This window comes from Chrysoperla carnea, chromosome X, assembly GCF_905475395.1.
Source record: "Chrysoperla carnea chromosome X, inChrCarn1.1, whole genome shotgun sequence".
Taxonomy (NCBI): Eukaryota; Metazoa; Arthropoda; class Insecta; order Neuroptera; family Chrysopidae; genus Chrysoperla; species Chrysoperla carnea.
The window spans coordinates 33,923,301-33,946,252 of record NC_058342.1 but is presented as its reverse complement, the minus strand read 5'-3'; the positions used below and the strand labels follow the sequence as shown (position 1 = coordinate 33,946,252).

The 22,952-nt window shown below is 30.7% G+C and overlaps 2 protein-coding genes across 8 annotated transcripts in view; both read left to right on the top strand.

The window, feature by feature from the left end:
• The first annotated feature begins 5,448 nt into the window (after nucleotides 1-5,448).
• LOC123302665 lies at nucleotides 5,449-7,205 on the top strand. The gene is made up of 2 exons (XM_044885708.1): nucleotides 5,449-5,742; nucleotides 6,546-7,205. The coding sequence occupies exon 2, from the start codon at nucleotides 6,551-6,553 to the stop codon at nucleotides 7,172-7,174; it is 624 nt and encodes a 207-aa protein (XP_044741643.1). The 5' UTR covers nucleotides 5,449-5,742; nucleotides 6,546-6,550; the 3' UTR covers nucleotides 7,175-7,205.
• Nucleotides 7,206-11,407: 4,202 nt separating this feature from the next.
• LOC123302584 (potassium voltage-gated channel subfamily H member 7) overlaps nucleotides 11,408-22,952 on the top strand; it is a 110,732-nt gene continuing 99,187 nt past the window's right edge. For all 7 annotated transcript variants that reach the window (XM_044885573.1, XM_044885569.1, XM_044885572.1 and 4 more), the window contains exon 1: nucleotides 11,408-11,590. In XM_044885573.1, coding sequence (XP_044741508.1) covers nucleotides 11,515-11,590 — 76 coding nt within the window. In that variant the 5' untranslated portion in view covers nucleotides 11,408-11,514. The remainder of the gene's footprint in view (nucleotides 11,591-22,952) is intronic.

The window sequence follows — 22,952 nt, the reverse complement described above, 5'->3', positions numbered from 1 at the left end:
CTGATATGTTTTTCCAAGATAAGAACAATTTAAATGGCGCTATAGAAGAATTAAAAACTTTGAAAAGAAAGTATGCATGACTTAAGATTGTTTTCTAAAAAAAAAAATCAATGTTTTTATCAAAATTTATCATAAAATGGCCATGAACTAGCAAAAGCAAAACTCATTACTTAACATAATTAATTACCTTTTTTTTTTTCTTGAAAATAATTATATGAAAACTCAATACACAATTTTTCCATTAAACATGTTATCTTATACAATTTTCATTTGATATAGAGATGAAACTTCAGCAATTTCAGTTCATTGGGAACGTGATTGGAAATTGATGCATTTTAAACAGTGGCATACTTCTAAATTTAATGAATTTCCCAGCTTAGAATGAAAAATTTTGTCGCCCTGTTAGTTCAGTTTGTTAAGGCGTAACCAATTTTATCCGCGGTATGCTTAGGGTAGCGGGTTCGATTCCCGCCATCGCAACAAAATTAATTTAATTAATAGTTGTGATGGGCTGTTGCAGTGCATGGTATATGCATGAAGATGGTGCACTCAGCCTCTGAAATTTAGGATCTGATAAATGAAATTATCAGCGGAAAGGTAGTAAAACACATAGGCTCTGTAGCCAAAGTGTGTCTTTCGAAGACAACCAATATAACTTAACCTAACCTAATGGGAAAAACGATACCTCGAATTGATTTTTGACGTTATTTCTAAAATTGCTCAGGCGAAATCTAAATGAATCCGAGTTTTTTATATTTTGGTTCAAAATGACTTTATAACATAATTTTATTCAAATCGGAAACGAAAAATTTTTCTCGAATCATTCAGGTTTTTTTTAGTATTAAAACATCCCAAAAAAATCGAGAAAATCGAAATTTTTTTTTCAGAATTTGATAAAACTCAGTTTACAAGGTAATTTTGATCCACAAAACTCATAAATAGGGTTAATTTGGCGATTGCGTGGTCAATTTATGAGAAAAGCGATATCTCACATCGATTTTTGATGATATCTTACCCAAATTTTTAATTATTCCGGTCAAAATTTATAAAATGAGTTTTATCCAAATCAAAAAATCAGGAAAGAAGATGGATCACTTATACCCATTAAAGCTTTATATAAGAAGTGTTTGGAAATAAATGAAAATTGTTTGTGAGCAATGAAAAACAAGATTGATCAATTAGAAAAAAATTTTAATTAATCTTATATAATTGACTTACTAAATCAATTATAAATTATGTAAAAACGATTTGCGATTGTCTTCAACACAAGATTTTCATTTAAATTAAAAAAAAAATTATCACTTATAATTAGAAAATTCAAGGCTATTTTTATATAAAAATTTTTGGACATTAATTTTTGTCGACTTTTTTTAAGTTCAAAGGTATTAATTAATTATAAAAGTAATGGAAAATTAAAGGTGACTGTAGACGTATCATATTGATTTAAATCATTATCACATTAAATGTCTTATTTTGTCCAAAGTTGGATCCATTCGCATGTTGCGATTTTTTATCTTCTTGAGTTAAATGTTTAGGACCAAGACATAAAACTTGCTTGATCGAAACTGGAAGAATTCAGCCCCATCCGCTATTTTACACTATTTAGCATAATTTTAAGTATATTCTGCTACATTTTCATAAAAAAATATTGAAAATTCAGCCAGTGATAGTGGGTCTGTCAAAAAAAGGGTTACTCTGTCTGTGGCTTCGTAGCACCTAAACGGATTAACCGATTTTGATTTTTTATTGTTTCGTTGGAAATGTAATTTAATGGAGAGTGCTCTTAGATATGTTTCAAGTGCGAGGCGAGCTTAGAGTTCCGTACCCGAACAATTTGTCGGGGGTTTTTTAAATTTTGAAAATTTCACTTGTTTTTAATTGAAAAATAAGTTGTAATTAAAAAAAAAAAAAATACTTCGTTCAAAAACTAGTATTCAGTATGCTAATGAAGGTTTAGGCAAAATCGGTTCAAAGTTTTGAGAAAAACGTAGGATTAAAGACAAATACATGTAAAATTATATGCATAAAAAATAGAAATTAAAAAGAGCGCCTGAATTAATTATCTAAAACTCGGAAAGTTTTGCTCCTAATGACTTCAAATTTTCCGAGAATATTTCTTATAACTAAAAACTCGATTTTCATATACTTATTTCCTCTAAAAGCTTTCTTAAGACCCGGTTGCATTTTTCCTTAAGTGATGATTGAAGTTAAGTCCGGTTTCCTAACAATAAATACTCGGTTAATTCATACTGATGATGACTAATTGTAGTCGAAATACGTATGCATAAAAAAAAAATGCAAATTTTGGAAAAATATACTTATATATATATATATATATATATATTATATACACTGTAATTTTGATAAAAATAATTTGGGTCAAGTAAGGTCGTTACTTTGTAAATATTTTTGATAAATATTTACTGGTAAAAATTGTGTAAATCATGTAAGAAGCATGCATACGTATAAATGAAAATATACAATTTTCATAGATAACGATGTTTTTCCCACCCAACCAAAAAAAAAGAGAGATAACACTTCAAATTCAGTGAATTGAATCTACAATGAAATTAACGAAAAAAATGGCAAAACGCTCTTAAGGTATTTCGATCACGATACCTTAGAAAGGGAATTAATTCTATAGTTCTCTGAAAGACAATTGTATTAGCGCAGTAAATCTGTCAACACTACAACGAATACTATCAAATATTGGTCATCTGTACACACATAAGTAAATTGAACATCGTTGTCGCTTGTACAATTCATTTCGGGGTTAAACTAAATATTCGTCAAAAAAAAATTTTTGTTTATTTTTTTTTTTCGTAAACTGAACGGTTAATTATATCCTATTAAAGCTCAAAGCATCTCTAATTTGTTTATTTACATTCATATTATAGTTTCTGCTCGAGAATTCTTGAGAAATTTGTCTTTAGTTGAGACGGGCAAAAAAATATAACGCCTCGAGAACTAGATAAAACGCTCGACCGGACCTCATTCGCACTCACTCTACTTTTAAAAAAAATTCAGTTCTTTGAGTCTATTACTTAAAGAACGCCTACTCTTGAAAAAATGTAAAAAGTAGGAAAGTTCAACTTTTGTACCGCTGTAACAAAGATGACGCTTTCCACCTCCGTCGAGCTGAAAAATCGTAAACACACCACGGGAGTAAGTAAAAAATGTCTCATTTTGCCTCGGATAGCATCGAGCGACAATGATCAGGAGATCTGAGATATATAATGATGGGGTTTAATCTCCATTCTTCATACATATATGTCTAAAACAGAAGCCACCCATATCATTATTTTTAATTTTATGATGTGGGTGTAGTTCGGTTACGTCGTTCTTATCCAAGAGATGACAGTGTGATCAATTTACCGCCCACATTACGCTGCATGTCATTACTACTGACGCTCCCTGGATTCGAACTCACAACCTAAGTTTAAGTAGTCAAACGGTTTAAGTTGATTGTGCATTATTACATGCAAATTAATAAATGAACTGCTATTTTAACGACGCAAAAGGCAATTGTTTGCAAATAAAAAATATAAAAAGATTATTTTGTTAATTTAATTTATATATAAATAACGAGCGCCATTTAAAAAAAAGGCTAACTCTATAGTGTGTACTCTTCACAATAACAATTAATCTATCTCGCGTTTGATAACAGAAAAAAAACATAACGCTCTATCTACAAATGATTTAAAAATCTCTTGTTACCTTTTCATTTTAACTATTTCAATTCGAATCGCAAGTTTATTTTATTATTTGCAACATATTCTTTAAAGAAGAATTTTTGGTAATAATTCATCAGGATTCTGAAAGATTATTCACGAATTTTACCCAAAATAAAACTTTCAATTTTCTTCAATGTTTTATGGCTTTAAAAACGGCCATTAATCAATTTTTTCATACATTAAACTGTTTATGACTCAAAATCAACGAGCTTTACGAAGATAATCCAAAAAATATCTTCTTAAAAAGTCTTAAAAGACTAGTTTCATTCAAAAAAAATTATTTTTGTATCGTTGATAACAATTTTTGGCTTCGTATCTTCGAAAATTGATTTTAGCAACACCAAGAATGGTACTTTGTAGTTTGAGGATTAAGGAATGAGATTTAAGTTTGATGTTAGATAATCATTTGTCCTTGACTAATTAAAGTAATTATAAATTTGGATATAATGGAGTAGTAATCACCTTCTATTTGCATATTTGACTACAAAAATACGATCCATGCACTAAACGCGTGACGTCCTTAATGTTTGTGCTTAATGTTTGTACACACTAGAGTTATGCGACGCGATATGTGTCTTGGGTGTTGCTCTCATGTAATCACTACAACATAGTCACTAGTCCAGTCACTAGTCGTCATTAACCGCACAAAAGTTATTGAGTCGATTCACTTTTGCTAAATGTATTCGGAACAGCGACGGATTCAAGTAAAAGGATCTACGGGGCATAACCCTGAAACTATACTAGAGACGTTTTATTTTTAGTCTTCGTTACTGAACTGGGTACCTTTTCATAAAAATTTGTCTTCCCTCCTTACTTTAAGTCTTTTAGTCTTCGTTACTGAACTGGATGTCCTTTCATAAAAATTTGTATCCCCCCCTTCGCACTTGGGGCTCCTTTGTGGTGCCGTATTTCGAGGGTTCAGTGGGAAACTGCTCCTTTGCCACCGCTTTAATCCTCCACTGATTTGGAATTACCAAAAAAGTTTTAATATAATTATGATTGCAATGTAGAACCTACTTGAAGAAAAACTATCAAAAGAAACTTTAAAAGAACGTCCATACACTACCTGGCATAATTCCAGCCTCTTTTGAAGGTGGTTGTTAAGATATCTCAAGTTCTATTCCGCCTTTGAAAAGAAGGAATCTTCTTCATAAATTTCTCTATCGTCTGAACTTTGAATTTTTGAAAAGTTTGAAAAGGTCAAAAAAAGGAGTCAAAACAAATTTTTCAAATTTTTTTGTTTTAAATCACTACAAGGGCTGGAATCGAGTCAATCAGTGTGGCGTGTTTTTTTCGTAGCCCCCACTTCATCGACCTCTAATTCAAAGAATTTTTATTTTATTTTTTTATTTACTCTTTTATTTACTATATTTTTTTTTTATTGTTTGGCTTTAAGTTTAATCAACACCATATTCTTACAATCCGATAATGCCGGTGTTTCAGAAAATTCAAATTGCCTTCTTGGCTTCCTACTAAAAATACTTCGTTCCGTTTAAGGGGAGGAGTTCATAGTAAAGGCTACGGTAGACTCCATAGAGGAAGGGGTTCCCGCTGCCTTATTTTGAGTGTAAGAACTCAGCGGTTTTTTGGTGACTCAATACCGTGTAGCGTATGTATAATAATCTCTAATCTCCAATAGAGTAGACAGATGATGTACTCAAACCCTTTTTCTACATATAAATAGGTATAAGACAATTTATTTCATATCATAAATTCAATATTGCGCTTCCAATTCACTTACAAATAAACCCAATCCGCACATCCACAAATCCACAAATCCGCATATTGATTAGTTTATATCAACAAACAAACCGTTCTCACGAACTTCTACCCCAAAATCAAAACTCAATTATGGGAACATAAAAAAGTTTTTCGGTTGTACTGTGTTTTTTTATAAGAGTAGTGTTTATATTTGCTCCGTCGTAACTCGTTGCGTGCTTCAATTACCCAACGATTACCCAGTTTTGGATTTGTGTTATTTTTTTTGTTTTTGATTTGAAAATTTATTGTAAGTTTTAATTTTATTTATTTTTTTCTTTTTTTCTTTTAAATGCTAAAAAATTTACTGGGTAGCATTTAAAAAAGTTCGCCATGTAAGGGAAAATTTTTGATTAAATACGCTTAAAATAAAGATTTTTGGGAAAATTTGAGATTTCTGATTTTCTTGAGAGCGTCGCAAATTTCAACTTTAATTTATTTGAAAATCATTTAAATCGGCTTTTCTGTTCTGTTCATTAGTTTGCTGTCCCAAATTCGAAAGTTCGAACATTCGAATAATTCATCAGTAATTTTACAACCAAAAGTTGTTTCTTATAAAAATATTGAGAAATTTTGTTTTAAAACAGTTTGTCGAAAAGTATCATAAATCAAATCTTCGCAAACCTAGAAAAAAGACTATTTCAACATGAGCCATGCTACAATAAAATCCTTTCTACCGTACAGAATGACTCATTTCAACAAGAATCCGCAAATATCCGTATAAAAATAAAAATCCAAGTAAATAGTTCGAAGTTATTTTATTGGGAAAGGTGCAAAATTTTGGATCCTCCGCTGTCATTTAATATTATTACTTTCAATATAAAAATAATAATTGTTTTATAAGGTCGAAAATTTTCTAAAACTATAATTTTGATGCAACAGACAAAACAACATTCCCTATCTTCTAAATAACCATAATTATTTATTTGCAAAAAAACTTACCTACCTGAAATAGTTAAAGCCAAATAGACGTTGACCTTGTGTTAATCAAACGAATCGAATACTGAGTGGCACCCAATGAAATAATAATTTTTTTTTTGTTAATTGTTTCAGAAATCATGTCGGAACGTTCCGAAAAACTTCAACGAATGAATTCATTCAACAAAATCCTAAATACCTACAACATATGTACCCAAAATATATTATTCCTACCGAGTTTACTAATATGGTTAAGAAGTTCGATTCTCCAAGAATACGTCGATAAATGCATAAAAAATTTAAAGCTTTACGCATACACAAATGTGACGCAATATTTCACTAAAAAACAAACGACAGTACCATCGACAAAACGGAAAGAAGAACCAACGTTACCACCGAAAGTGCTCTCAAAACGTGAATTATTCGAAAGACAATTATCAACAGTACCTGAAGTACCAACACAAAAAGATGGTAGTCGGGTTTTTTTAAAGGCATTAGTTTACTTAAGTTTAGTGCTTGTATATACACAAATCTGTGTCTTAATTTATGTACTAACGTTAAGTCAAATCACCTGGGGTATGGCATTCTTGTTGGTTGCTGCGCTCCAAATTATTGGAGTTGGTATGGTTTTAATGCGACCGGCACCACTTGGTACAAATAAATTTGTTAAAAGAAAACAACGGAATGTTTCGAAAACAAACAAAAGTTTAGCTGTACGAAAATTTGACTTATCGAAAACAATTAGTAAAGTAAAAATATTATAAGTGACAAAAAAAAAAGACAATTATTTTTTAAGTACTCATAAATGTACATTTCTCTATTTATTTATATTTTCATTTTTTTATATCATTAAAAGAAAAATCATGTTAAGAAAAACTTTTATTTTTTAAACGTTATTTTATTTTTTATCAACCCCCACCCCCTTATATCTCTAAAAAATGAGCACGGCCCAGTATCCGAACATCGGCCAAATGTTAGTCGAAGTATGAACTCGCTTATGATCGATATAGTGCAATCCTACAAATGAAATCTCTAGAAAAAATGGCGCCCTGACCAACATTTTGTAACCTGTAAGTTTGTTTTGCATGTTAGTTTGTTCGCCCACAAAAATTACGAGAGTAAATGTTTGCTCACCTCAATGTCGTTAAATTTAGACTCTAGGTTAGGTTAGGTAATAGTGGCTGTCCTTGGGTGGGACACACTTAGACCATAGGGCCCGATGTAATACCGAAAAAGGGTTGGCCCATCCCCGACTACTACTCCATGAACCATTTGGAGCTGTTTAAAAACAGCAGGAGGGCTTTGACGTCGATTGACTCTAGGTCGGAGAAATCGTCAAAGAGAGGTTGGCTCAAGTAAGTCCATCTCCACATGACAAGAGTTGGGCAGTGACGGAGAAGATGAGACATTGTCTCCTCTTCGTCATCACTGTGACAGCTCCTGCAGTAGTCTTGATACACTGCCAGGCCCAGGCGTTCAGCATGCCTGAAGCCCAACCAGTGTCCTGTAATAGCCGCAACAACTTTGCGTTGTTTGCGAACAGAGGCCCAATTTAGACTCTAAACTACTGAACAAATTTTGATTAACTTTCCTGTCCCATTGAGGGTCGCAACCCCATCAAGCCCATATATGTGGATCCGCCACTGGCTGTGCTCAAAACTCAGAGGTCCTTAGATCAAAACTACGCTTTTATAACAGATCTTTTTAAAACAAATTTATGGAGGTGAAGATCGCTTATGATCGGACTCAATCTGAAACTAGCAAACTCTTTTATAACATTGTCGGCAATGGAAGTCCATCCTCTCTCTTATTCTCTTTAGTCCGTACAATTTTTGGGGTTTAAAAATATGATCGTTGTTATTATACAGTAAAATAAATGGAATGCTCTCTAGCGGTGTTTGTAAAAAGTATGAACATACTAGGTTTGTTTGTTGGCTAAAGTGTTTAAATTTACAAAATATAGGAAAAAAAAGTGACCTTGTACATAAAATTTCACGTTGATACGAATCTAAAATCTAATCCAAATAAAACAATTTGGCACACTTAACAGAAGCGCGATCATGAAAAAAACTTTTTTTTTTTCGCAAAATTATTTACATTTACAAATTTACACAAAGTACGTTCCGTTCAGTTCACGGTCTTTTAATTTTAAAATATTTCGATTGAGAGGAATATTTGAACGAAAATTTAAAAAAACAAAATAAAAAAATAAATTGGAAAAAAAATATTTTTTGGCAATAATCATAAAATTTTTCAATATAGGCTATGCTTATGTATGTATGTATTGGCTACATATTGAGCATTCAGCTATGGCAGGCTTTACACTAAATTGAACATTTGTATCTGAATATTTAAAATATTTTCGCAAAATTCAAATAAAAAACTCATACTGACCTAAATATGTATATATTGTGACGTCACAAATATGACGCGTCTTAAATCGAATATATATATATATATATATATATATATATATATATATTAGGTGATACCCGCGACTTCAAACGCAAATATCAAGTCTTTGCGTAGCAGAAAGTATTTTTTCTAGACCGTTCTGAACCGGCTCAGTGATCGAGCGGTCTGAGGTGTTAGTCTTTGACCGTTTGGCTACTGACTGGAAGGTTGCGGGTTCAAGTCTAGGCAGTGGCAGTGTGAACAATTATAATTAATGGGGGGGGTGCAGAATTGATCACATTGTCGTCGCTTGGATAAGAACGAAGTAACCGAATCACTCCACATCATAATATGTAATTGTATGTAGTTAAAAGAAATAAAGATTAACAAATAGTGATGTGGGTGGCCTCTGTTATAGGCGTCTATATCAGAGAAACGGAGGTTAAACCCCATTATTATTAGACCCTTCTGAGTACAGAATTCTGTGTAGAGTTTATCTTTAGCGTGAAAAACTGTTCGGTAATATTAAGCCGCGTGATCAAAGATTTGCTTGATTTGTTCTGCGTATGCGTCAAATATTTCACGTAAATGAGCAATATATCAATTGGGTCTCATTAGGACTCATTTTGTAAACCGTTAGAGATAGAACAAAAGTTAAACTATAAAAAAATGTTCCTTATAAAAAAATAAACAACTTTTATTCCAAACATTTTTTGAAAACATCACTGATTACCTGTGAGTGCGTAAATTAGGCGCAAATTACATAGAATGTATTATATTAGAATATCAGTTAAGTCTTTACATGGTATTTCAACAATTAACTCGGTCAATTGTTTGTTTTATCTTATTTTTATTACTTTCTATTCGAAAAAAAAAGATAAAATAACCATATCTTGTTTTTCTCATCTAGGGGAGCAAAGTGGCCTAAAATTCGTGATCACCGCAGAAAAATACCTCTTAGAAGTATTTTCAGCCATTCGCAAAAGAAAAAATTATAAAACTTACCTGGCGACTGGACTATGAGTCGTATTCTAGAATTGAACGCACATAGCAATAACAGCATATATGTATTGCAGATAGACGGACTGGAAATAAACGAACAGACACATGTATGACTAGTACGGTAAAACAATAAACGTTTGAAAACTGGTGAACCTGCGCTGAATAAGTTGCGTCTGATGACATGAAGCGTCGTTATGATAACCGAAGCGTCCCGACGTACACAAACGAATAACATTAGACGTGAACGTCTGACAGTTTCAGTGTTGCCCACATCCAATCGTAATCTATTCTTATAAATAACTTGCAGCTGCCTTTTCACCCAAAATTATCCAACTTCGAGAGTAAAACAATAAATTCTTTTTTTTTTAAAACATTTAAAATTACTCAAAATCAAGAGACGTTAACTGTAGTTTTGATTTTGTATATTTTTTTTCTTTTTGTAAAATTTTAAAGTGAGAAAAACAATTTTAAAGAAAATTGTGTACGGTTTTCCTGTATATATATATAGATATATATTAAACAACAACAAAAATTTTTCCATTTTCAACACAAAAAACGTTTTGTTAAATTTTTATTTTCATTTCAAAAAATTTATTTTTAAATGTGATTTTCAAACATGGTGCGTTTTTCTTGTTTTTTTTTCAAGTAAAATTTTCCATTTTCCATTATTTTCATTTGTTTTTGTTTTCCATTTAATGCGTATATAATGTGAACCACACACAACTGTGAAAATTTTTGCTTTTATTTATACTCATTTTGAATTTATTTTTCATAATCATTTTCATTTAAAAAAAAACTGTGTTTTCTTTATAGCAAAGTGATAAAATTAAAGTGAAAACGGCATCAAAAACAATTATGTGAAAAATTTAAAAACAATTTCGGAAAAATTTCGAGAGCGTCGCACGTGTTTCGAAATCAATCCACGTGTATCCCCTTCAAAATGTATAAAAATTTGAAAACAAATCAGTTTCCTACCAAAGAACGGAACATATGAAAGCGAAAATTTATTTTTCACAAAATGTGATTTTATTGATTATTTTCCTAACTAAACTAAAAAAAAACGGCAATCACGTTGAAAATGACGCCGGGTTAAACGCTTTCCAAAATTCTTTTTTGTTTTCGTTTAAAATGTGTAAGAAAAATTTTTAGGCACACATTTTCTTCAAACTTACAAAAGAAAGTCTGAAACTTAGTTAGACAAATTTTTGACCAAAAAAAATAAAATAAATAAATATAAAACCTAGTTATAATTATTTAAAAAAATTACGCTTCTTAAAAATTTGCTTAATATTAAATTTAATAAATCAAAAAGTCTAGTTTAAAAATTATTGAAAAAGACATACAAAATTTTTTGTGCTTTTAATACATCGAAGCTTTTCGCACTGAAAATTTAAAAAAAAAAAAAAGTTTAAAATTTATGTAAATTTAAAATTTATTACACAATTTTTTACATTGTTATAATTCCGTCACAACCTAACTGCCTTATTTTTACACTGAAAATTTTTGTAAAAATATTGGTAATAAAAAAATTATTGGTAAAACTTGTAAAATAAAATCAAATCGTAAATTATTTAAAAATCGTAAAAGTAAAAACAAAAAATGTCGATAGTAATTTGACATGCTGCTTAGAAATCATCGCTTAAAAAATATTATCAAAAAAATCAAAATAAATTTTTCTTGATAAAAGGAACTGTTACTATCGTCAACAATGCCTGTGAGACGTGGTCATGTCGCCCCAAGAACAACTCTCATCGAAACAATTATTCGAAAATTTGATACTGACAGTAAGTACACACAACATTTTCTTAAAATTAATTTTAACGAGGTTTAACTGTATTTGTAAAATGTCAAACATGCTTTGCTTATAATGTAGTTAGTCGAAATTTATGATTTCCACAATATTGCAAAAAAACAATTTAAAATCTGCTCAAAACGTTGCTTAAGGTATTTTCAGCATGCGGTACTTAAAGTTCCTATACTAAATCCTCTTTTTGACAGATTTTAACGAATGAAATACGATGTCTTTGTCCTTAGAAGTTGATAATGTTTTGATTTTCTTGAGAGTGTGTTTTATTCATTGATCAAAGTGTGAAAAATCTTTTTAGAGCCTTGAAAAAAAAAGCAAAATTCACTTTATTTGAGTCCTACAAAATCAAAACATATTATTACACTTTTTTACTCTCGAAATCGTGAACTCTGTAGCTGAATATCTCGTGATCTCAACGATCAAAACTTCTGCAATTTCAAGATCTCACAGCTAATATTATTCTGTGAGTCTGTGAAAAAATAGGCCACAACTGTCGACAAGTGCTTTCATGCTGGAAAAACCCTAATAACGGGTTTTTTACACGACTTTTACTTATAAAAAATTCATAAAATTGATGTTAGCATTCATCCAAACTTCACAGATTCGATTCATAGAGACACTTATTTGAAATAATCATCACTAATTTCTTTGGGAAATCAGCAAGTTTACTCGCATTTTTCATTTTTTAAATGAATAGTATTACCCAGAAAAATCAAAGGCTAAGGTAGTTTTACTTTCAACTATTTCTGCGCTGGAGGATGTAGCTGATCGTATTGGTTAATCAGCTGATTTTCAAATACATATATAAATAAAAATTTAAAAATAAAACGCAAAATTTAGCTTGGTAAAGCTTAGTAGCTGTGAAAAAATGGTCAAAAAGTCACTCAGTTTCGTATTGAACCAATATTTGGAAGCCTGTAGTAAATTCTACTTGGGGCCCCGAATGGGAAGGCCCTTTGACCAAGCATTTGTCTCCTTCCAGAGGACAGAGGACCCTTACATGCATGGGACCTGTAGCATTTGCTAGTTTTGCTACGTGGCTAATCTACTACTGAAGTCGCTTATGCTACTCGACAAACCCGCCACTGAAATCGCTTTTTCCACAATTTGATTGATATAATTTGTAATTGTACCATCTCACTTCCTTACTTCATTTCACTATTTTAGTGGTGTTCCGACAAGATTTAACTTATGATTAAGAATTAACATCTAAACATCTAATTCTCTTATTATCTACTGTTCAATTCTTTTTTATATTCATTTAACATAGAGGTTTCACTGTATTTGCAAATGTCATACTAAACAAAATCACATTTGGTTATATTTTTTCGACTTGCATTCGAAATATTCTGGTATTCATAAAAGGTTGAACAATAAATAAAACCAGCTTTTTTGAAAAACGGATTTTTATTTTTATTATTATTTTAAACTAAAAATATCATTAAATTTTTTGATTTCGAATAAAAAAATCACTCTGTACATTGCTTAACCGAGTGCACTAATGTTTTTATACCATGCATTCATGTAATATGCAAGGTATACTAAGTTTAGTCCCAAGTTTGTAACGCTTAAAAATATTGATGCTACGACAAAAATTTTGCTGTGTTCATAGAATCACCTAATTAGTCCATTTCCGGTTGTCTGTCCATCTGTCCGTCCGTCTGTCAACAAGATAACTCAAAAACGAAAAGAGATATGAGATATATAAAAAGTGAGGTCGAGTTCGTAAATGAGCAACATAGGTCAACTGGGTCTTGGGTTCATAGAACCCATCTTGTAAACCGTCAGAGATAGAACAAAATTTTAAATGTAAAAAATGTTCCTTATAAAAAACAAAACAACTTTTGTTTGATACATTTTTTCGTAAACATCACTGTTTACTCGTGAGGGCACAAATTAGGCGTAAATTGTATAGTATGTATTATATGGGAATATCAGTTATATTAGTTATGTATTTGTGACATGTAATAGAGTAATTAGCACTTTTTATGCATGATATTTCAATAACTAACTCAGTCAATTGTTTGTTTTTTCACTTTTTATTTCAAAAGTCTGAATACTTATTTAAGAAAAATTTAACGAATTCCTATTTCTAAATGATTTTACTATTCTTGTATTAAGAGATGGTAGGGGAAACATCGTTCCTCGAGGAAAAATGAAAAGCCGCTAATCAAATATAAGCTGTAACAGAGTAACACCAACGTCGCAGGTTGTAAAGAGTATCGAAACGTTTTTCACTGGACGAAAATTACTCCGTTAATAAAATGTATTATTGTTGAAAGCCGTTAGCCTACGAACGGTGAAATTATGTCTAAAGTCATTTAAAGACGGTCCCGAACACTTACAAAACCATTAATATGAAAATATTGACATTTATAATTGTATAACGAGATTTGACTGTACTAATTTTCTTTTATATGAAAATGTCAAAAAAATAAAAAGTATTTACAATAAAATGCGGCAAAATAATATCGTCGCATATTTCCTTAATATTTATTGCGATACACTTATTTACTTATATTACCCAAATGAGATGGTTGCGCGTATAGCGCATGTGCTATGTCACAATCGTCGAATAAAAACTCGATTTAACGTGAAATTATTTATTTATTTATTTATTTTTTTTTGCTTTTACGGCACACATTTTGTTCATAATTATAATAATATAGTCAAAATTGTTTATAGTGACATGATTTAAAAGGGACCAATCGGTTATTATGACGAAGTTCCAGGATTCTCTTACTTGTATAACGACCATTCTTAGAAATAATTCACTATAATGACCATAATTCCGGCTGCAGATCCAGCCTTTCAAATAGGTGATGGACACAGCACAGCGATCCGATAATCGGCCAAATGCGAGTCGAAGTATGAACTCCGACATTCCTACAAAGGAGATGACTGAGAATTTGTCCTCGTGGACAAAGCCGTAGTTTGTTTACCTACAAAAAATACGAAAGTAAATCTTTGCACATTGTAATGTCGTCACGATTAGACTCTAAACTACTGAACAAATTTTGATGAAATTTCTTCAATTAAATTAAACGCCAGTATACATTTTACATTAAATCATTTTATTTAGATTCTTTACTTAAATAACAAATTCAAGCTTTCGTTTTTTCCGCGAAAGCGTTGATAATATCATCCATTTCCAGATGCTTAGGAAAGCAGGCCCGAATAATCTTTCCTGTTCCATTGAGGCACGCAACCAAGATTTTACCCCCGCGAATTACAGAAAATGATCTCTCTGTGATAGTTAAGCTTGCTGGAAGAGTTGACAGTACTGGCTGGGCTCAAAACTCAGAGGTCGTTATATCGAAACTACGCTCTACTAAGAGATTTTTTTTAAATCATGTTCATCATGCTCATATGGATGGATCCGCCACTGATTTCCATTCCGCTTAAAGAAATATAAGAGTGGAAACTTGATAAAAAATCAGTCTGTATGAGCTGAGCATGGTACTTGAACAATAAATATGATGGATACAAATTATGTTGTGTATAAGGGGAAATACGAGGCCAGGGGACGCTTTTAAAACTTTTAACTTAATAGTTAAAAAGAGAGAAAAAATAGTAAACAAGAGTTATTAAATAATTTTTCTTTGAATGATTTTTCTTGTAATTATCCTATTGTTCAACTTTCCACATAAATACAGAAATATATGAGCGAACTTAATTATCTTTAATCCATTTAGTTTTCTAATCCAGTGCTTCTCAAACTATTCCAAATTTTTATAAATCAAGTCAAAGTTGCTTATAGCGACACCAAATTTTTAATGCTTGACTTTCTCAGACTGATGGGTTCGATTCCCGCCGTCGCAACAAAATTAATTTAATTAATAGTTGTGATGGGCTGGTGTAGTGCATGGTTTATGCATGAAGGAGGTGCACTCAGCCTCTGAAATTGAGGAGCTGATAAAAGAAATTACCAGCGTAAAAGTGGTGAAACACAGATATGGTATCACAAAGGTTCTCTATAGCCTAAGTGTGTCCTTCGTGGACAGCCAATATAACCTAACCTAACCTTCCAAGACCGATAAATTTGTACAACTTTAAAGAAATCTTTAACGTATAGTATTCACGTGAAATCTAATTAAACAAATATCGAATAATTTTATAAAATGCGACAAACAAACAGAGGAACATATGAAAAGGTGGGGGGTTCGAGGAGGAGAGGGGTGCAGAGGTTGAAATAAAATTAATTTAAATTGAATTTTGGTTAAAGAAAAATAAATAAAATAATAAATTTCGAAGTGAAATGTAAGTAAATACAAAGTTATTTATGTGTATAATTTTTTTTTTGTATTTTTTTAATAAATGGTTCATCATAAACAAAAGGAAATGAATCAATTTTCACTTGAAAATGTATGTTTCCGTTTTTCCTTACACACAATATTTTTAGAAATACCATTAAATTATATTTATAATTGTTATTCGCAAATGATGAATTCAACTGTTGTATGATTTTTTTTAACCATTGGCAAAAATTTTAAAAGTATGGACTTTTTTCATACAATCGTTAAATTAATCGGATTTTTATACCATGTATACGAAATATATCAAGGTATAATAAGTTTAGTCCCAAGTTTGTAACGCTTAAAAATATTGATGCTATGAACAAAATTTTGGTATAGGTGTTCATAAAATCATCTAATTAGTCCATTTCCGGTTGTCTGTCTGTCGTCTGTCGTCTGTCTGTCCGTCTGTCATCACGATTACTCAAAAACAAAAGAGCTATCAAGCTGAAATCGCGTGTTAAGGACGTAGAAAGTGAGGTCGAGTCCGTAAATGAGCAACATAGGTCAATTGGGTCTTGGGTCTTTTGTAGTTCATCTATTCAACTAAGAAACTCCCACTCTCCAAACGTCTTACAACTATCTCAACGCATATCGAAGCTTCAACACATGTATATAATAAATCTCACTTAGATGCATTGCTTAACGCATGTATTCTGTCATGCTAGTGATATTCATATGCCTAGATGTAAATCGAACATTCTGTATATAAAAGAAAGTATATAGCACTTTATGATTAAAAAAACAAATTTGAAAAACATCGAAATTCGTTGATCGTGAATAAATAAACCGCATATCGGCATAAATACATTTTTTGTGATTATATATTTTTGTTGGTCGAAAATAAAAACCTCAAAATATTTTTCATCAGGGTTATATTTATTAAGTGCCTAATAAATTTTCATATTTTGTTGTCAACACATTTGGGCCACATACCTCGCCACATGTTGTATGCATTTTCCAATGAAAATTTTCATATCGGCTGTCATTACCTTCAAACGTATATTTTCATTATTTTATTATTAATGCATTTTATGATATGGGGACCGTTAGATAAAAATAAGCAATGATTTTTTACTAACTATACATCGATTTTATTCTTGTTTGTAAAACATTTCTTAATTTCTGGACCAGACCTCCACATTCTTGAAACCTAATAGAGATGGTATAATTTTGATCACAAACTTGAAAAGTATGACCTAAATTTAGTAGGATTACATACTTGGTTTATCAAAATTGGATAAAATTTAGATATGATAGAGCAAAATTAAATTTTTTGGATTCTGATGACGTCATCAAGTTAAAAAATTTAATTATTTTGATAACACAGCCAAATTTTATCCGATCTTATTGGAATTTTTTTTGAAACCCACCATTTTTGGGTCATTCTTTTCAGTTATGATGTCAGTTTTTCGCTAGCTTTCACCTATGTGCTTGATTCCGGGACCAGGACTTCACATTCTTGAAACCTATTAGAGTTAGGTTAATTTTGACCATAAATTTGAAAATATGGCCCAAATTTAGTAGGATTACATACTTTGTTTATCCAAATTGGATAAAATTTAGATGTGATAGAGCAAAATTAAATTTTTTGGATTCTGATGACGTCATAAAGTTAAAAAATTTGATTTTTTTGATAACACAGGCAAATTTTATCCGATCTTATTGGAATTTTTTTTGAAACCCACTATTTTTGGGTCATTTTTTTCAGCTGTGATGACAGTTTTTCGCTAGCTTTCACCTATGTGCTTAATTCCGGGACCAGACCTCCACATTCTTGAAATCTAATAGAGCTAGGTTAATTTGGATCATAAATTTGAAAAATATGACCCAAATTTAGTAGAATTACATCCTTGGTTTATCAAAATTGGTTAAAATTTGGATATGATAGAACAAAATTAAATTTTTTGGATTTTGATGACGTCATAAAGTTAAAAAATTTGATTTTTTTGATAACACAGGTAAATTTTATCCGATCTTACTGGAATTTTTTTTGAAACCCACTAATTTTGGCTCGATCTTTTCAGCTGTGATGTCAGTTTTTCGCTAGCTATCACCTATGTTCTTAATTCCGAGGCCGGAACTCCACGTTCTTGAAACTTAATAGAGCTAGGTTAATTTTGATGGAAAATTTGAAAAGTATGACCCAAATTTAGTAGAATTACATACTTGGTTTATCAAAATTGGATAAAGTTGTATGTAATAGCGCAAAATTAAATTTTTTGGATTCTTCTGACGTCATCAAGTTAAAAAATTTAATTATTTTGATAACACAGGCAAATTTGATCCGATCTTCTTGGAATTTTTTTTGAAACCCACTGTTTTTCGGTCATTTTTTTCAATTGTGATGTCAGTTTTTCGCTAGCTATCACATACGATCTTAATTCCGGGATCGGGACACATTCTTGAAACTTATTAGAGCTAGGTTAATTTTGATGACAAATTTGAAAAGTAGGATTACATACTTGGTTTATCAAAATTGGATAAAATTTAGATGTGATAGAGCAAAATTAAATTTTTTACAACCCAACCCAATTTGTGGCATTCACAGATTTTTGTCTTATTCCCTTTTTAAAGGTTTTTTTTTGTTTTTTGTTAACCTTATTGATTTTATTTCTTTTTTAAGGGCTCACTTTGTACTAACTCGGACGGCCGGTGAAGAAATGCTATACTACTCATCTGTAAAATTTATTTTATTGAAAGCCAATAAAATAAATTTTAATAGTTGAAACAGTCAACGCCAAGCCATAATAGTTTTTAATGTGATACTTAAAATACACAAAAACAGTGACGAATTTCAATGGTCGGTAAAAAAACAACTAAACAAAAATAGGGGAATACCCTATTGCCTTTCGGGTTGTTTTTCTTTAGTCCGCCACTGTATACAAAACAACAAAATAATAAACAAAAAAAGACAACTAAAAATTTTATATGTAAAATCTCACTATTTTCCATACTAAAAAAAACCTTTCTTTTTTTTCTTTTATGGATACAAATAAAAGAAACACATTTCATTTTTTTGTTTGTTTTTATATGCATGGACATGTTTCTTATTTTCAACAATCAAGCACATAATTTAACTGATTTAAGTGACTTTAACAGTGCCCTCTATTAATAAGAAAATTAGGTCTTATATAATTTGATAGGTTTGTGTCTATGATCAAATTAAAAATTGAAGTCATTTAATGATTTAATGATAATAATGATTCATCGTTAATTTTATGATCAAATTTTCAGAATAATTATTACCCAATTTGACAATTTGACAATTTATTTTTAAAATATTGACTAAAGTTGTATCTAGAGGTAATATACCTGAAAGCAAATTCAGAACTCAGATACATCTGAAATAAATGCTTTTCGTTCAGATTGTTAAGCGATGTCTCAAAAGCAGTTTAGCCAAGCGTTAAACGAGTCTGATTTTTGTCTCTTTTCGTAAACGAACGGCGATATTCTGAAATTCTTCTTTTAATATAAAAAATTAAAAATCTGAATTTTTATCAGACTACTTGATTCATATACTCATTGCGTGTATTGGCCAAGGTGGGAATTATCCTTGCACACCTGGTATAAACATAAGTTATAAAAATTAATACCCATAAAAAAATATTGATGCCAATCCGTTTAAGTAGTAAATACTAAATATTAAATACTAAATAGTAACATGTTTGTTATACTCCCATCAAATTCGATGAAATTTCATGTAATTTTCTCTTAAGAAAAACCACCAAAAAACGGAAAATTGTAGATTTTTCAGAAGATATGGAAAATAAACTAAAGTTTATTCACACATATCAGTGTATTTCAAAAAACTGTGGAAAACAGTGATTTTTTTCGGAATCACCCTTTTTTTCTGCGCAATTGAAAATTTTTATTCTACATGTAAAAAACTAAAACTTTTTACCTGGTATTACTGCATCTAAAACAAAGAGCTAAAATCATTAAGCTGTATAGACATAGGAAACGTAATGATTGAATTCTTAACCGCAGTGAGATAGGTGGAAAGATACTGATATTCGAGAGTCGTATAAGAGAGACGAAGGCAGCTCAAACGCCTACTTTTATCTGTCTCTCTTTAGTCTTTACTGTGATCAACAGATTGGCGGCAACTTTACAGCTCTATGACATTATCTCTATGATCCAAAACTTCAATAAATTTCATCTAATTTGATGGGAGTAAATAGTAACATGTTTGTTTATTTAGACGAGCGATGAAGAACACATGTAGCCACATAATACATATGTAATACTACTAACTATACAGTGTGTCATTAAAAAAGTATCCACTCTTAATAACTCTTGACCTAATGTGATTATTGTTTTGAATGAAAACATGCCGATTTAGATATCGAAGGGAAGTTCTAAAGTGGTACCCAGAAAATTTTAAGTTTCACACCATTTTCTCCAATACTATAAAAGATAGACAATCGAAAATTTGCAGGTAGCTTCAACTAGTGGTCTTGTAAAAAGATTCTCGAAAAACGAAAAAAAATTTTATTAAATACTTTTCGAGAACTAAATAAATTGCTGCCAAAATAGCGTCAAATTTGTGTTGATTTTTTTAACTCGTTTAATTTATAAAAAAAAACAAGTGAAAACAAACAATTGACTGCGTTAATTGTTGAAATACCATGCGTAGTCAGTGTTGATTTCTTTATCACATTACACATACAAACATGTGGCACATACATAACTGATAATCAAGTTTAGTACATATTATAAAATTTCCGCCTAATTGGCGCCCTCACGGGTAAACAGTGATGTTTACGAAAAAATGTTTCAAACAAAAGTTGTTTAATTTTTGATAAGGAACATTTTTTAAATTTAAACTTTTGTTCTATCTCTAACGGTTTACAAGATAGGTCCTACGGATCCAAGACCCAATTGACCTATGATGCTCATTTACGAACTCAACCCCACTTTTTACGTCCTGAGTACGCTGTAAAAATTTCAGCTCGATATATTTTTTCGTTTTTGAGATATCGTGTCCAGAGAACGACGGACGGACAACCGAAAATGGACTAATTAGGTGATTCTATGAACACCTATGACCAGGGCCGGATTAACCCTCAACGGTCCCTAGGCAACCATCAATTTGGGGGCCCTTTTTTTCACGTCCGTCCCCTTCTTTTTTCGATTAAAAAATACAAACTTATATCTTTCATAAAAATTTTATTGCCACAATGTAATAATATCAATAAAATTACTACCTACATTTTAAACATGTCATTTTCTACATTTGTTTTCGGCAAATTCATCAATTATATCATTAATATCGATTTTGTTCAATAAATCTGACTCAATGCAAAGTATACCTAACATCTCGAGTCGCTCTTGTCTTGCGCATTTTGAGATAATTTTTTTTAATTATTCAATATACTCTCCTTTCACTTCGATACACTTCTTTGCACGCTCATACAATTTGTCAAATGAGTCGGAAATGTCCTTTTTAGGAACCTTGTCTAGTTCGTCGGTCGTCGCCTTTTGAATGCGATCAATTGAGTTTTATTTATTTGACTAAAATTTATTTTCAGTTCTGATTATACTTTTCTTTCACTCTCTAGAATTTTATGTTTGTAAGAAAATATTAGAAGTATTTTTCATTTTTCGGGGGCCCCCTCGAATCGGGGGCCCCAGGCAACTGCCTATTCTGCCTACTTGTTAATCCGGCCCTGCCTATGACAAAATATTTTTCTTTGCATCAATATTTTTAAGCGTTACAAACTTGGGACTAAACTTAATATACTATGTATATTTCATATATACATGGTATAAAAACATATAACGTAAGATATTTACCCTAAAAACCACTAATCCGATTCGTAGCATAAACATTATATTATGAGACTTATTTTTTTTTAAATCAACCCTCATCCTTACCATATTTTAATATACTTCAAAAATTTGTTATTTTTAAAGCCACCGGTGCAGTCATAAGCTTAAATTTTTTTTTCCTGGTTATCACAAATTATATTATTTTCATAATTAAGTGTGGAACAAACAAATCTCTACATAAACATGAAGTATTTTACCATTCAAAGTTGGCTAAAAAATGATCAATCATAGTAGGTTATTCTTTTCAATTGGATATTTCTATATCAAAAATTCTAGAGAGTGTCATAAAAAACTATCTAAAATATTTAGACAATCTTGTAGTTTATAAAAATTACCATCAAAATATAAGGTTGTCGATGATATCAAAACTAAATTTTAATTTAATTATGAGTTCATCGAAGATCCAATTTTTTTATGAGCAAAGACGACTATAGTTAGTTTATTAATGATTGAAGAGAGATATCTATGTTATCAAATTTATAAGCATCACTTGCACACAATATATAATATATTTTTGTAGTTGTGTGGTATTGTAAAGCTAAAAAAAAATCACATTATTTGAGTACAAAGCATGTAATTGGTTTATATGTATATACCGTGTAATAAACCAAAACTTTTTTTACAATATTGTCGGGAGACAAACACCTTAACTCTTTACAAAGAAAAAAAACTTGGTGGTATAACTTGGATTCATAATTTATGACCATTCATAGAATTTTGGGATATTTCATCAAGTTATTCAAGTTATCATTCAAGTATCCGTTAAAAAGGGTCCATTTTATTTGGATGTGAACCGCGAACCACAACTATTTAAATTAAAACATATGTTATGACTATGATGGAATTATATTTCAGCAATTTTAAATTCATTGTAATCAACACAAAACATTCTAATTAATTAAAATGATATTCTAATTAATTAGTAATAAATTAATAATTTGTTATGTTCATTAATATTTTCATTAAAACATGATATATTTTCAACATTTTTTAAAAATATATAACCACTAAATATAGTACAGTCTCGATAATCTGAACCATGAAGGTTATAAAGAAGGAGAACGATCGCTATGTACTAAAGCATTAGCGCACCTGTCCCTGAAAATTTGTAGAATTTATAGTTCATTTTCAGCCACCAGCCGCGCTGTCGTCGGTAAGTAGTATATTAGCGCACAACAGCCCGCATTTAATGATACAACTTAGCGATTC

Bases quoted from the DNA above. Each gene is read 5' to 3' on its own strand.
- LOC123302665 (XM_044885708.1), top strand. From the start codon at position 6,551: ATGTCGGAACGTTCCGAAAAACTTCAACGAATGAATTCATTCAACAAA.